The 13,581-nt window shown below is 36.2% G+C and overlaps 1 protein-coding gene across 4 annotated transcripts in view; it reads right to left on the minus strand.

The window, feature by feature from the left end:
* Positions 1–9,858, minus strand: part of lap (phosphatidylinositol-binding clathrin assembly protein lap) — a 209,058-nt gene extending 199,200 nt beyond the window's left edge. The window contains exon 1 of one of the 4 annotated variants that reach the window (XM_081729828.1): positions 9,441–9,858. In XM_081729828.1, coding sequence (XP_081585954.1) covers positions 9,441–9,570 — 130 coding nt within the window. In that variant the 5' untranslated portion in view covers positions 9,571–9,858. The remainder of the gene's footprint in view (positions 1–9,440) is intronic. The other 3 variants (XM_081729812.1, XM_081729821.1, XM_081729834.1) reach the window with 3 other exon arrangements.
* Positions 9,859–13,581: the final 3,723 nt, after the last annotated feature.

Genomic DNA, 13,581 nt, shown 5'->3' on the forward strand with positions numbered 1-13,581 from the left:
CAAGCATTTCTATACAAAATCCCCCTACACCGCCAACACAGAGCTCCCTCGTGGCTATATGGTTAGCGTATGCGTATTTGGCGTGGGAGATCCGGGCACAATTCCCAGCAGAAGTTTATGCTGTAGGTTTGAATCTTACATAGTCTCGCTGCTGAAAGGAACGATATACCTCAATAAAACAACCGTGTTTACAGAACTCGCAAGTAGTTTGTATTATTAATTTTCAATATTACTACTAACGCCAACCTTCATCTCACTTAAAAAAAAAAAAAAAAAAAAAAAAAAGTCAAGCACTGTTGCAATGCTAAATAGATGTCATTTAATTACTACCAACTACCTATCAAAACAAAAACATTCTCTTAACACCATGGAAGACATAATTCGTCACTTATCGCATTGATTTCAAGATAGCTGTAAAAATAAATTTCAAAGAAATGATGCGACCTTGGTAAAAGAAGTAGACTGAAACCAAATACCCTGAATACAAGGTCACAGGATCCTGAGAAGAAGAGACCTGTTTTGCCAGGAAACACGATCCACACAGTTTTAATAGGCTTTACGTGAATTTAGAAGAAGAAAGAAAAGAAAAAAAAAACACTCTCTGAAACTCATTACAATTTACTTTAATACTTTTACCACTTTCTACCTTCCATTATATAGAGTAACGCGAAGGTAATATAATACCAGGAAATTCATAAATTCAACACCAGGGCTTAGCTCAATTAGGAATGTTAGTTTTCAACTGAAAGTTAAGCAAATAAACCTCACAAACTTGAAATAGTCCAATATTTGTTGAAAGAAACTCTCACATAAATATACTTCTGGCTGATTGGTTGATTACAGTTTTGCGTCCCCTTCCAAAATTGAGGATATATGAGACGATTTTACAATAGGATGTACAGGACGCATATTTGTCCTGTATTTTTTTTACTATTATTAGTACTGGCAGTTGAAATTATTTTGCGTCAGTAGAAAGATATAAATTTAGTATTAATATATTTTGAATAATAACACTTTCGAGGAAACCTATTCAAGTGTGACACGAAATTGTGGACGAGTTTATGCACAAACGAAGTGATTTTGTGTATAATTAAACCCATTAGAGGGAAAAACCCTCTATCTCAACAGTTTCGGGGATATAGAGGAATAAGGGGAAGGCTGCTGCTCCGATATTTTGCTAAGTTTTGAATATATCGCTATAGTACAAGTAAAATAGACTTTTAGAAATTAAGAATTCCTTCATCCACGAAACTTTAGTAATACGTTGCCTTAGACATGAGGGTTACAAAACCGAAGAGTCCATAAAAATTCTAGGGGAACACTGTTTTGGGAGGAGGAAGGCGAAAATAACTGAGTCCAATTGTTGCCAGAAATAGGCCTGTAACGTGTCTATGTATCGCCACCCCCAGAAGAGGAAACTCTTATCTTATATATATAAATAAAACCCAAAAATATTAATAGTTCTAAGTAGCAGTATTACAATCCACCGCCCCCCCCCCCTCCAGAAATCCGTCCTGGATCCGCCCCTGACGCTGAATCGAATAAAAGCATAATTACGTCAGATAGGATGAAAAATATACAAAATGGCAGACGCAACAATATGTATTTATGTTTCATATTATTTGATTTGCTCTTCTATAGCGCTTTTGCACAGATACGACATTGTATTTTTGTTCACATAATAACGTCTCTGTTCCTTTGACAATATAATTAATAAATTTTCATATAACTTTCTCTCATTTTCTACGAACTAAAGACATTATATATTCGCAAGAAATATCATGCAATTTTGTTTTTCGTGTCAATGGCGTTATTCCTCATAGGCCCTTCTCTTTTCGGCCCCGGGTAAAAGCCACGACACTCACCTCAAAACTAAAAACAATTTTCATTCGCTCTGGTACATCTTTCTTAACGTTTAAATGCAATTTTCAAACATATTCACTATCAACATAGCCAAAAATCAACATAATTTCAGAGCACCAGCTTTACCCTTACCCCTCTATATCTCTGGAACGGTTTTTCCCTCTAATGGAATTCATTGTTCACAAAAACACTTCGATTGCGCATAAACTCGTCCACAATTTCGTGTCACGCTTGAATCGGTTTCCTCGTTAGAAATATGTAACATGTACATTCAGAAACCTGTTTTCAGTTTTAATTTATTTGTTGTTTGACAACGCGCGTCCTGTATTTACTGTAGACAAATATGCGCACCTAGTTTATGGTAGAATCCAACTCACTGTAATGTGTTCAAATTTTAAAGCTATCCAAGTGAGAATCGAACCCGGGAACTGTGCACAAAAGGTGAGGCCCTAGCCACTACAAAAGACAGGTCATCCATTTAAATACAGCGCCGAATAGCGATATTCATCAAAAGAAAATTACATTTTAATGCATTATGTCCGTCAGATGTAACGACCAAACCATCAAGAAATAATACTCTTTTTCCTTGGTCAGTTGTACACCTAGTAACGATTGTCAGTAAGAGGGTAAATTTCTAAGGAAGTTACAAACACTTTTACCGCCCACGCATCATGAAATCTGTCATCTACGGAAAAAGAGTACAACATGATGGACGCACTCTGAAAGAGACTATACAAGTTCGTGTTATAGGATATAAGTTTTGAGTTTAACGTTCCTTTCAGCAACGAGGCTTTATGAGACAGTGACCTACTGGTTAACGTGGAATCCGAACCACATGTGCTCCCGCCGGGAATCGAACCCGTGCCTTCCACGCCAAAGGCCCTTAGCCACGAAGGAGCTCAGGATAGAAGTTTCACTGGTAATTCTACAACAGTTTGAAATGAAATGAAATCTCAGTTTGACGTCCCATATCTATGTCCTATAGGCTACGGGAGAAGGATGATTTAAGGCAAGTGATGATTATGATAATGGAAGAACTGATAGAATGAGAATGTGGGAGGAAAATAGGGTACCTGAGAAAACCCATGGATGTTGTCCACCACAAACTTACCTGGCTGGGAACCGAACAAAGAACCCCACGCACCAGAGGTAAGGCTGTACCACTGAGCCACCGTGTCTTAATTTTAAAGTACTATACATATCAACAGTATATATGGCTTAACCTGGACAGGCATTAGCTGTCCCTGATAATTGTTTAACTCTTTCACATCCCATTTCGAAAAATCTTTCAATTACTGTAATATAACGGCCTTGTTTTCTTGCTATTCAAAGAAGTGATACGGTAGTACACATATTTTACTGCTGCAAAATTAAGTTCACGCTAATGTATTAGTAATTAACACATACCAGTTTCAAATATCAAAAGTTAGATCTGCTACTTAAATAATTCTGAAAAGAACAGTCAACGTCGATTATAGTAAAGTGAATGCGTTAAGAAAGCCCGTGGCATATAACACGAGCACCATCATGATGTATTTTCTTATTAACTATGAAGAACGCATTTCAAAGGCCACGTTATTTTACTCATTGCCCTTTTTACATCTACGAGTTCAAGAAACCGAGCAATTTATCTTACTGTGCACATTTATACACACTCAGATGCTATACAGGAATCAAAAATAAGAGAATAATTAAGCTATAAATCAACCAACATAAGTGCGGTCACACACGTGTCATTCTTCACATTCAACTTCCTTTCTACATCTTTAACAGCGTTCGCTAGGTTCCAGAGTATCGGAACATATAGTAGCTAAACACTTGAGTTTAAAGTGACTTAGACGAGCATTGTGACACGGAGTGACCATTACTTTTGACGTGGCTCCGCTCTCCTCTGTCCCGGCTTAACATAATTTAATGTCATGAAACTAACGTACTAACAAGAATCCTTTTACCTTAAAAAAATCTTTATTCTTTCTCTCAGGGGTGGTTCTTATTGGCGAGCACCAATTCCCTGACTTTTCCATGTCACGATTTATAAATTTCCAGGTAAGTGTGTATATATATTTACATATATCTTATGTAAAAAAAAGGAACTATATTTCCCAACCAAAGGATCCTCATCTACTATGAATGTACATACATTATATATATATATATATATATATATATATATATATATATATATATATAGGTACAGAAATTTAGATTTTACCATACCTTTTAGCAGTGAGGCTTGAGACATGAACGTACAGCTTAACGTGGATCCGAACAACATGATTTCCCACCAGGAATCGAAACCTGGTCTCTTACGCTAAAGGTGCGTCCGCTAATCGGAATCCGAACCACATCAGCTCCCTCCGGTAATCAAACCCGGGCATCCTACGCCAAACGCCCGTACGCTAACCGCTTGGCCACGAAGGATCTCAGAGATATATTATAAAATATTCCCTACCAACAACCTGGTAACGCAAAGAGAAATTAGTTTTGAGAAGTAAAAATCCGCACAGAAAATTCCAAGGTGTTCCCAGGTCGGTAGGATATGGACCCTGTCTTTGCTGTTCTGTTTCAATTCGCCGGAAAGTTTTTGACATTAAAGACTGATTACTTACTCAGGAGTGAAGCTGAAGAACAGCTTTATGGAAGACTTCTCAGGACGAGTATTTGATTACACCAAATAATCCGAACAGAATTATTGAGAAAGAATTACTTACATTTCTTTCTCCTTTTATTTCCACACAAGTGAGCCAATGTTCTCAGCGTTGCCTCTTTCTTCCTGTGACACGATTTGTACTTACAGATCAGTTTTGGTGTTTGGACGGTTGCTATTTTTCAAATATTAGCTTCAAGAATTTGTGTTACAATAAACTTTCGTGTGTTTCTAGTAAGAATAACGTTACGCTGATATTTATTCAGAAGGTCATGGTCCAAATTTTCAAGAATGTGCTAAGTTTCAAAAACAGTTCTTTCAGTAGGGCTATATGATTTTGCTATTATTCCAGTGGCATTTCTATAATATCAAACTACAAGCACACGGCATCCGGGTTCTTGAAAATTTTTTCTACAACCCAAAAATGCTTTTTTCTTCTTCTGCAACCTACATAAAAAAAAAATCACCTCCAAAAATATATTTCAAAACTTGGATTGAAATAGCTAATATGATTATAATTACTTTCGTCAATCGTGTTTCTTAGCACATGCCTCATTTCAGAATTGCCTTAAAATATGTACTTATGAACACATCTTCACTGCTGAAAAAATAAATAAATAAAAATATCTGAAAATCGTGCAAACTAATTTTGTCTCCAATCGACGGAAATGAAAAGAATCTTGTTTGTGATCGCATCATTGGGAACGGTTGAATAGTTTAAACGAACTTTTAAACACAATACCTACCTTGACCTATTTTATTATTATTATTGCTTTTTACTGTTTTATAAGTTCCACTAAGAACTGGCCTTTCAGAATTAGTTAGGTCTGGAAATAGGAAAATTACAACTATCTCAACCAAAACAAATTATATTTCTCAACTGCTTTACCTGAATTACGTCACATGAAACTAAACTGATTATAAATCATTCCTCTAACACGCACCATGTTTCAATTGGCATGGCAAATTGTAACAAACGAGAAAATCCTCTAACTTACTTACAAAGAAGTATATACTATTTCTGATTATGACTGAAATTATACACATATGTATATAATTTCTTCATGTGCGTATATATATATATACCGGCAAACAAATTCTTGGGTGTGTAGACAGAATATTACACAACTCCAGAAAATTGGAATTATAAGAGCATTAAAGTATGAGAAACGGACCTACTTTCACGGTGATAATGAAAATAAATTGTATTTGCAAACACTTGGAAGACCATCTTGTTATCATGTTATCTGCAGTACCGGTATCTAAAATTTCCTGCTAGTGGCTCCTACCCTACTTGTCGCCTCCCCCCGCGAGGACGCGTACAGCTGGCACAAAGGGCATAAGCCACTGACCGAAATGAAATGTGACAATTATTGGAAAAAAAAAAAAAACTTGTAATTTATCTTCAGCAAACTTCACATATGCTACAAGTTTCACATTCTGAACTTCCTTTTCCTATTCAAGATTTCTACGTCGCTGAATACTAAATAATTATGAAAATTAAAATTCTTTACGAAATTGTAAAAAATGAGCAGAAAGTGTTAGTTTAGTCAACTCAAGACTTCCAGAAACTAATCTCATCAACTAAGTGCAAACTGTCACTATTATTGACTATTTCAGTATTCAATGCAACACTTTAATTGCGGAAGTGATCAGACAAAAAGCGAAGGGGGGGGGGGGCGCTAGGTAAACAAGAATGGGGATGTTTGTGCCACATAAAGGGGACATCAAGTTGCCGAACAAATGCAACTGACAATATTTCAGAATTTACTGGCAACGCGAAGAGGGAATAACACAAAGCACACTGCAATATAAGGGAAACTGTGAAGTAACCTGTCTACTACCATATACACTGCCGGTCAAAAGTTTCCGGACAGACGCTTCAACTTACATTTTTATGAGCTAATCAATTTATATTCGATAGGGAAAGCAACCAATTCGAAATATTTTCTTTGTTTAAGTCTCTATAATGTCTCAGGAGGATAATAGACGCTTTTCCTTTTTGTAATATGTTTACATGTAATAAAAAAGAAAGATTATTGAATTATTGTAAAGCCTGCGATTGTTTTAATTAAAAATAGCATGATCAGGATCATGCAATAACTTTGCCTGATCGAAGTACGGTTAAACGTTAGCAGTTAATTCCTTTTTATAGTTACCCCTGGATTATAATTCCTTAGTATATAGGCCTTATCAGACAAATAATGTCAGAAGTTTACATCATTAGTGAACAATATTATAAAATAGTACAATGACGTTTTGAACAATGTTTGTGTGGATTTTTGGCCTCTTCTGAGGGTTTCATGCCGTTATTGTTAGAAATCACGGACAGAGGTAAAATCTTAAATGAAGAGGCACACGTTGGAATCAGTGCGCGTCATAATATGGGCTTTTCTATTCGTCAAATACCTTTCAAATTGAAACAGATTCCATCAAGTGTTTTCAGCGAAGACGAAAGAACGTGGACAAAAACTGGAAGGTTTCGTATTACGTCACGTACGAAAGATCATATTATTGTATTGTTTAGCAAAAGAAATTTGAAACTAACTGCAGCGGAACTCCAATCATAGTCACCCTACAAACATTTCAGTTATTACTGTGAATCGACATTTGAGAGTAGCTGCTCTCTGAGTAATAGTTGCTGTGCAGAAACAGTTAAAAGTTCAGTGGAAACAAGTAACAGAGGCTCTAATCGACCTTGAACAAAAATTGGACAACAAACGAGTAGAAACTTTTATTATCGACTGATGAGTCAAAATTTCAAGTTTTTGAACAACGACACCAAGTTTACGTTTTAAGATCTGTTACAGAAAAGATGCGTCCTAACTATGTAACCCCGATTATTAAACATGGAAGAGGTTCTGTGATACTGTCAAAGGACAAAAATAATTATTATTACATTTTAAGCAGCCACATTATTAACTCAGGATTTGATTTGATTGGATTGGTCGCAGAATCACTTTTCTGCACGATACTGATCAGAAGGACACGTCAAAACTTAGTTCTAATTATTTTAAGAAAAAAAAAAGCCAAAGGAGATATTTGTATCATGGAATGGCCTCCCCAGTCTCGAGATCTTAACCCCATCGAACTTCTCTGGGAAGAGCTTGGCAGAAGCGTACGAAAAGACTGTCCAACATCTGCTGCTGATGTTTTTAATATTATGCAGAACGCCTGAATTAATAAATCGCATGAAAATCTTCAAAAACTTGGAAGCCGCATGTCCCGATTGGTGAAACGAGTGATAACGGCTAAGGGCGGTTTCTTTGACGAGAAGAACGTTTAAAGAATTTGCCAATTTTTGTTCTTGGTTAACGTTATTATATTATTCTGATGTTATAACTATCATTGTGTTTCTAAACTACCAAGTATACTGTCCAAAATTGCATCGTATTACAAGGCTAACTTAATATTTCCCTGTTTTTTTGATCTGTTCATAAACTTCTGACCGGCAGTGTATGTAGCAACAAATAGCTCTAGATCCCACAGCCTAACCTTCTCAACTACGCGGTCATCCTCTCACTTTCAGCCCCAACACTCAATTTAGCTGGTTGATTCTACTCTAGCGAGCCCTTCAGCAACGAGGCTATATGAGACGTGAACCTACAGCCGAAAGCTGTATCTACACCACATGAGTTTCGATGGTGAATCGAACTTGGATCTCCTACGCCAAAGACGCGTTCGCTAACCAGTAGCCACAAAGGAGCTTCAAACTATCCCGAGTACGTTATCACAATATCCCATCGTAAGCTAGCAGACTTAGTAAATACGTAACAATAATAGAATGAAGATTTAAAGCACTAACAGACCACTTTCACAACTTTAAAAATTGCGATAAATACAAAAACAAAAAATAATACACCAAACTATTTCCAACGTCTACAATAAAGGGTGGAATGTAAAGTGTAAATATAAGCATTACCGGTGCAACATTACGCCACAAGGGAACACTAGTGACTAAGAAACACATTTACGCAGGCACCAGACTTAGAACTAAATAAAGCAGTAATAATAAATATGCCTACGAGTGAATACCCAAGTAATCTTTTTTACAAGACACCTACAACTTCTGACAAACCCCGCAATATCTTAATACCGTACGTTTCCTACAGATATTTTATACAAGATTCTGTCGACCAAAGTAACTTCACATAGCACTCGCCCCTGAGCCTTCGGTATCTGATTCCGTGCTAGCTGCTACCATCGCTTGCTTAGTCTCGGAATAGTTTTGGAACTGGGGGGCAAATACAAAGTTAACCTAACATAACCTGAACAAACAAAAAATATACCAAGTAAGAAATTTTAACTCAAACCCCCCCCCAAATAAAAAAAAATATGCCCTTACGCTAATATACATTCAGTGGGTTAAGAAATTCCCTTCTGTAAGCATAACCAGTAAAAATTGAAAGCCGCTAAGAGAATACATAAAAATGCCCCCCTCTCCCCGAAAAAAGCACTATTTATGAATATGTAGCTATGCTGTACACTAGAGTATTCTCAATCTGCAGTGGGAATGGTAAATATGTAAACGCGCTGATAAAATACAAACTTCAGAGTAAACATTCTTACCCTGCACGTCACGATTTTCTGATATTATAGTGGGTGGAAAATTAGAATTAATCTTTCTCCGTAAATATATGAGCCTATCACATCTGGTATTACTACAATCACTAAATAGTTCTACGTCCCATCATTTAACACTAAATTCACTTTCAAAGTAATGAAGTACGGAACCATTCAGATAAAGCTACATTGAACCCGAATCAACATAAGTAGGAAGTCTAATCCGCACCTCCGGTATCGTACTACTACTGAAAGCAAAAAAGAAGCACCCACCCATTTTACTCCATTCCCACATTTACCACAAAAATAAAGATACTGTGCTTACACTAAACTTAAAGTACACTACATATTGCGGCACAGTACTTACAATCTAAATGTTTCTTTTTCGGTCCTATCATTTCTTCCGTTGTGGCTTTGCATACCGATTTTGCTAAACCTTGGCCGGCTATGCTATGCCTTGCGGCTAGCAATCTATCGTTAATAGTCTGTCCAGCCATTTTACACTCACAATAAATAAAACTAGTTAATCACACACACTGGGGTTCATAAACCCCGAACTCCGAAAAGCACCAGTCAAATTTTACTCCACAAATGACAACTCAGCTGTAGAATTTCAACTACCACAAGATGGCGATATGAGTCAGGTGATGACGTCAGTATCTACTCCAATAAAATATAATATTACAATCAACATTACGGTAGAAACAAGATTAAGAACAATTTGACTCAATTAATTACAGTTACAATCGTGCACAAAAGATACATATATCTTGCTATTCATGTCAAAAAATGACTTCTCATTTGAGGTCAAAGTATCGGATGCAATGTTGCAAGGTGTAACGATGAAAAATTAACCCACAGATAACTTAGGTGGAAAAGTAAATCACAGGAAGAGGAAGTCTCATTCCATAACATTTCAACACAACGCAAACTTTGCCTTTATTTTGTGATAGCGTTGAGTCACAAATGGTACTTTTTTTTTTTTTTTTTTTACTTATTTTTATTTAAAAGAACAGCGTGAAGAAGAAATAAAAATATATTTCTTTCTTTTTTGTATGCATTAACCTAGTAAATGGAATTTAAAGAATTCATAAGGTCCTCCAACTGAAAGGAATCACTTCCAACGTTTCTTTGGAAATGGTTTAAAGTGCTAAGTGCCCAAGAGTCAATCGGAAGTCTATAAGGCAGTGATTCCCAACATTTCTTGAGTGACGTGACAACATACTTTACTAGTCCCCATGACATCGTGATACACATATTTTATTTTTGTATTAGTACCGATAAAAATCATCATAATGTAACTATAAATTACAATAATCAATATACAAATTCATCAGTATGGAGGTGGGATCGATATCAGTGACCATAGTTTTGGGAGATGAATAGTGACTTCCAAGGTCATATTTTTAAAACAATTAGTCCAATAATACTAGTGAAAAACTTTACAAATATTTTACAATTGTATTATCATAAAGCCATGACATATAAGAAATATCATCATTAATATTTATAAAGACTTTTACTATTATTCTAGAGTTTCTGCTTCATGGTATTTTACGACTGGTTAAAAACATTACAAGACTAGTAATTTTGAGAAATATGCACATGATAACGTTTGAGTATAAATTCAGCCATCATCGGCATGAAAATGAAGGGTGAGCAGGGACTGCGCGTACAAAATGATTGATATTATCCAATCCATACTTTTAGGGGTCGCTGAAATCAATACTAATACTCTCGATATCGTTCAAGTCTAAGTTAATCATCCATCGATTTGGGAGTGAGAATGTGGGAGGGAAAGGGTGATAAGTGAAACAAATCGGAACTAGAGATATTAGTGTCCAATACATGTTTAGGAAATCGCTGAGTAGAATAGTGACATACTTAAGAATGATTATGTCCAAATTCATCCCATATGCGTATCCTAAAGAGGAAGGGAAACAAATACTTTCCCTAACACCTATTCTTCTCGTGCGAAGAACGAGTATTTCAGATAATATATATAAAGGGTGTTAATGAATTAGATTGACAAACTGAAACAGGTTATTTCTCACATGAAAATAAAGGGAGAAAGTTTATATGGACTTATGGTCAGAAGTGTATAGTTTCAGAGTTAGGACTATCCAAAACCGTGGGAAAATGAACCCTATATAACGCCCTGCTATCGCGCTGTGAGGTACAAGAGAGATAGACCTTGCATGGCATTGAATTCGCATGTCCAATATCCGCGAGATATCAGCAGTACGTTGTTTTGTTTTACGTTACATTTGCAACCCTCAGTTGTATATAATCAGCATATTAATTCAACCACATAGGAACTACTAAGTCGTAGGATCAAAATGGTCAACTTTTAAATTGAGGAACTACAGGATATAATTTTCGTGTATGGCGAAACTAGTGGGTTTGTGCTAGCGGCTGCCAGATTATATAAAACAAAATATCCCACGAGAAACAACTCACCATTCCATGTTTGCGAGTGTCTTTGTGAGACTATGCCGAACTAGGTCTGTGCTACCGGGTGTGCGCGAAATCGGTGTTCCATGGACTGTCAGGACTCCTGATTTGAGGTAGATGTACTAGAAGCAGTAGCACGAGAACCGTCAGTAAGCACAAGAGCCCTTGCGCGAGTGCGAGGAACAAATCATATCACAAATCAAATCGAGAACACCAGTTAAGTGCGTATCATTTACTAAAAGTACAGCCTTTGTCAGACAATGATTACGGTCCACGTACTAACTTCCGTGAGTTGTTTCACGGAATGTGTGAGCATAATCTTGTATTTCCAACGTAGATACTCTATAGTGATGAAGCATGCTTTACGTAAGATATTGTGTTGAATACTAGGACTAATCATGCGTGGGATGGAATTTATGATAATGTACGGTTATTTTAAGTGGCTGGCCTACCCTCACCTTACAAAATTTAAGACGGAAAAACCTACACAAGACATTTTCTCAGTAGTCACTATATCTATCAAACAGTTAACAGGGTATTCAGAAAATGATAAATTGCCATATTAGTCATGTTTATTTTGTTACTGAGAAAACGTTTGGAATGTCTCAGAATTCAGTGACCAGTCTTTTAAAATGTAAATAATGGGTGCCGAGGAATAGTCTCTAAAGCATCTCTATCCAAGCATTGCGTAAAGACATTCGATTACACAAGGATGGTTAAGTAAATAATAAACATCGCCATGGAAATTAGTAACAGTGAAAAATAAAAAAAAAACGGGAAAAAAGATCATGGCTGATAAGAGCCAAAGGTTTCGTTTAACAAAGCAAGAATTATTAAAAAATAGAGAACACGGACAGGGTAACAAGTTAATGAACGAGATCAACTGTATTGAACTGGTGAATTTAATCGTAAGATATGGTAAGAAAATTGGAAACCATTTGTTGAAAACAACATTAGCTAGAACTTCAAATAGAGTTCATAATGATCTAAGCACCTCTGTAGTAGAGGAAATTTTCAGTTATCCCTGTATTACTTCACAAAATAAAAGGTGTGATAATTTTGAACTTTGTTACAGGTGGAAAAATGACCATGAATCATATGTGTTACTCGGAATCGATTAGCTGCAGTATTGAAAAAGCATGTATAAAAATGAAATGACATCTTTAACGTTCCTCACGTGTCATTTGGGCTAAAGAAGACCAATGATTATGACAGAATTCATGTAATGATGATGTGGGAGGAAACTGGAGAACATTGAGAAAACTCATAAACATGATGTTTATCATGTTGAATACATTATGTTTGACAATACCGAAGGGCGTATTACTGTTCGTGACCTATTCCACAATTCGAAACAGCACAGTAAGCCACTGTTCCTACGACGCGCCTGTAAAATTAATGTATTTCATTTTCCTACTTCATTCGTAGTTACTAATTTTGACCGTAAAATTACATTTTTTGGCGTCAGTTACCATTTTTTTTACCGTAAATCTGCATCCCTTATCATAACTAAGTATAGAATTAATCTTTAATATCAAACTTACAAAGTATGATGCATTTTTTCACTAAAGGTTGGATACTTCCTTTTGTTGTGAAATACATGAGCTTCACTTGACGAGCACTCTAAGATATTTCGTCCAGTTGCTATGTAGGAATCACAACCACAGTTATTTTCTATTTAACTGTTTTAGATTACATCTCATGCAAACAATTTCAGAATTTTTAGCAATTGGAGAATTGTGAAAAACTCGTTGTGATGACAGCTTGCAGCCTGACTTTTCCGTACAATAGAATATCACAATAGACTTCAACGATTCACCCAATTCTCGAGGATATCGGAATCTTCCTGGGACGTGATAGTCGCGTTCAGTTTCTGATGCTTAATCTTCACAATTTTCGCGGTGGTATTGCAGTGGTGCCCACCCCCCCTTATATCTATGACGCACCCCCCCAATTGTCTATCCGTAGGTGTTCTTCCATGAAAAAATCTTCTTTTCGATTAATTTTACCCCCTCATAAAACATATTTATATAGATTTTAACCCCCCCAAATAT

The sequence above is a fragment of the Thermobia domestica genome, chromosome 1 (assembly GCF_964235325.1).
Source record: "Thermobia domestica chromosome 1, izTheDome1.hap1.1, whole genome shotgun sequence".
Lineage (NCBI taxonomy): Eukaryota > Metazoa > Arthropoda > Insecta > Zygentoma > Lepismatidae > Thermobia > Thermobia domestica.